The 2,903-nt window shown below is 35.5% G+C and overlaps 1 protein-coding gene across 1 annotated transcript; it reads left to right on the top strand.

Moving 5' to 3' along the window:
* Positions 1-496: 496 nt before the first annotated feature.
* On the top strand, positions 497-1,129 carry LOC110796936 (basic leucine zipper 43-like). Its single transcript, XM_022002025.2, has one exon. The coding sequence runs from the start codon at positions 579-581 to the stop codon at positions 993-995; it is 417 nt and encodes a 138-aa protein (XP_021857717.2). The 5' UTR covers positions 497-578; the 3' UTR covers positions 996-1,129.
* Positions 1,130-2,903: the final 1,774 nt, after the last annotated feature.

Raw genomic sequence — 2,903 nt, forward strand, 5'->3', positions numbered from 1 at the left:
TTGAACATAAAGAAAAGCTTACATAGTCTTTTAAGCTCATTTTACAAAAGTCTCACCTGCTTCTCCATTGAACCTGATTTATGCTGTTCCTGAATCCTGATGATATCCTCGCTCACTGTGTATTTGATGATTCATTTCATTTTTCTGGCCTAATAGGATTTGGATTAATAAGCAGATAAGGTACCCTAAAAAAGTAGTACGTACTTGATATATTGACCCAATTAAACAAATAATCTATTCATCAACAAATAACAAATAACAAATAACAAATTTGCGACCTTTATCATTTCTGTGAATAATAATAGATGTATAAAGTTAAAGAGTTACATCATTATTCATTAATGAGTATTTCAGAACAGATTATATAGACTACTGTTAGATTGCGTAAGCACCTAATTAATAACTTAATTAATTTGTTTCTGTTTTGAGCTGAGCTCAGCGCACTACTATGACATCCTTGATAGTTGATTCTTAGCTTGTCTTATAAAAATACCATACATCTTTGAATTGAGCATCTCTACCCTCACAAATATTATCTTAATTTAATAAGCATTTAACCTGAATATAAGCAACGTACCATGAATAAATGCAAGAATGAAGAATTTAATCATATGTCTTTCGAGATTCAGAATTGGTTTCAACCCAATTTTATCCTTAAACAGCTGGCCATGGATGGCTTACCCAGTAATAATAATTTGGAAGAATTGGAGCTTGAAGGTCAGTACTTATATTGCACTAGCTCAACATCAAACGAACAAGAAAAGAAGGAAATAGATGAAGAGAGGAAGCAGCGGAGGATGGTTTCGAACAGGGAATCAGCTCGGCGTTCAAGGATGAGAAAGAAGAGGCAAATGAATCAACTATGGGCACAGGTGTTGCGGCTCAAGGGTGAAAACCATGAGCTTCTTGAAAAGCTGAATCATGCATCTGAATCTCATAACAAAGTTGTTCAAGAGAATACACAACGTAACTCAAGGAAGAAACTTCAAATCTGAGACAAACGGCTACCTACATGCAACTTTGCACTCATGATTTACACAATTTTTAAATGCTTTTGAAAATATGTAGCTTATTGCCCAACCTGGGTCTTGATCTCGGCACCACTACTACTGATTAGTCATTGTATCAATCCATCTGTTAGCTTAACTCCGCACAGGTCAACCCGACCCGGATTAACAGGCTAGACGCTTTGAGAGTGGGGAGATCTGTTAGCTTAACTCCGCACAGGTCAACCCGACCCGGATTAACAGGCTAGACGCTTTGAGAGTGGGGAGATCTGTTAGCTTAACTCCGCACAGGTCAACCCGACCCGGATTAACAGGCTAGACACTTTGAGAGTGGGGAGATGGTAAGGGCCCATGGGAACCCTCCCTCAAAATGTCCCTGCCCCACTAATGAATTGAGTAAAATAACTACTTGTATAATAATGCGAATACATATTCCTTTAATGAAAATTAACACCGATCCCCAAGTATCAAGGAGATTTCCCACCTTGACTTCTAGCAACTAGGAGTATCTATGCCAATGCATTCTCAAGATGCTTGAAAAGACGACTCGATTAGTACTATATATCAGTTTATTTCAGAAATTAGTACTAGTCGGTAGTGTTTACGCATTTGCATGGGTACGGTGATATTTTTTTTAAATATTGTAAAGATGAGTAAATAAATATTTAAAAAAACAACGACATTTTAAAAGTTGAATCTAAAGTTATACGATGAAAAGGATCGCATTTCAAGTTCGAACATATTTGACAATTCGATTAACGGTTGATGCATGGAACAAGTAAATTTAGTAAAGCTATAAAAATGGATCAATACACTAATAGTATTACTGTATTCAGTATCATATATACTATGTCAACTCTCGTTAGTGTTTGAGAAATATGTGCTTTTCCTTTTGTTAATATCCAATTGGTTTAATTTTTATAGAACAATTTACCAAAGTATTGTCCTATTAAAACTTACTTGTATTTATCATTCTGTATCAGAATTCCCTCAAAAAAAAAAAAAAATCATTCTGTATCGGAATAAATTTATTTACCAAACTACCGTCTATGTAGGATCGGATAAAGTTATTCCGTTTTTTTCCAGAACAAAACCGCTATCTCATATAGCGGTTATACCAAGTAAAACCGCTACTTGAAATAGCAGTTTGCTAAGTAGAACTGCTACTTTGAATAGCGGTTTAACTAGATAAAACGCTATCTCAAGTAGCGGTTTTGGTGTAGAAAAATTAAAAAAAAAAAAAAAAAAATTTGTGGTGTTGCAAAGCTGATACAAAAGATGTAAAGCCAAGAAAATGAAACCTTGAGGACATACTAATATAAAATAGGGCATATCATAAGTTCATAACTCATTGTCAAACGACAAACGGAGGTTTCACATTGCTAGGAGCCTAAGACTCAAGGATTACCAACAGGCAACAGGCAACAGGCAACAGGATGGTTTCTTTCTCTGCCAAGGTCACCCGCATTTACCAACAGGGCATTCACCAACATCATATCAGAACCATTTTTATTCGACAACTTATGCTCCGATCCGCACTACTTAAAAGTTAAAACTATATTCAAAACTGATCAATGAACAGGAAACCTTAATCACTAACGGGTCACAACAGGACCGAAATGCAGCCCATTTTTGGCAAAAAAAATAAATGCTCAAGTTATCTTACAGAATGATAATCTCACAAAAGGTTATGCTATTGTCAACAGAAAAAATCATAATACTGACTACACGAGCACCATTTGAAAATCATACAACTAACTTAAGGGCAACAATTTAATTAATATGTCAACAAAAACCATAATTTAGAAAAGAAAATAATTAGGGCATTTACCTTAACGCGAAATTGGGTATGCAAAAGGGCTTGGAAGCGGCGGTGCAGGGAGGTCCTATCTGAGG

Source organism: Spinacia oleracea, chromosome 3, assembly GCF_020520425.1.
Source record: "Spinacia oleracea cultivar Varoflay chromosome 3, BTI_SOV_V1, whole genome shotgun sequence".
NCBI classification, from domain to species: Eukaryota; Viridiplantae; Streptophyta; class Magnoliopsida; order Caryophyllales; family Amaranthaceae; genus Spinacia; species Spinacia oleracea.

What these genes read in the sequence shown, in the direction of transcription:
- LOC110796936 (XM_022002025.2), top strand. Translation starts at nt 579, where the DNA reads ATGAATAAATGCAAGAATGAAGAATTTAATCATATGTCTTTCGAGATT.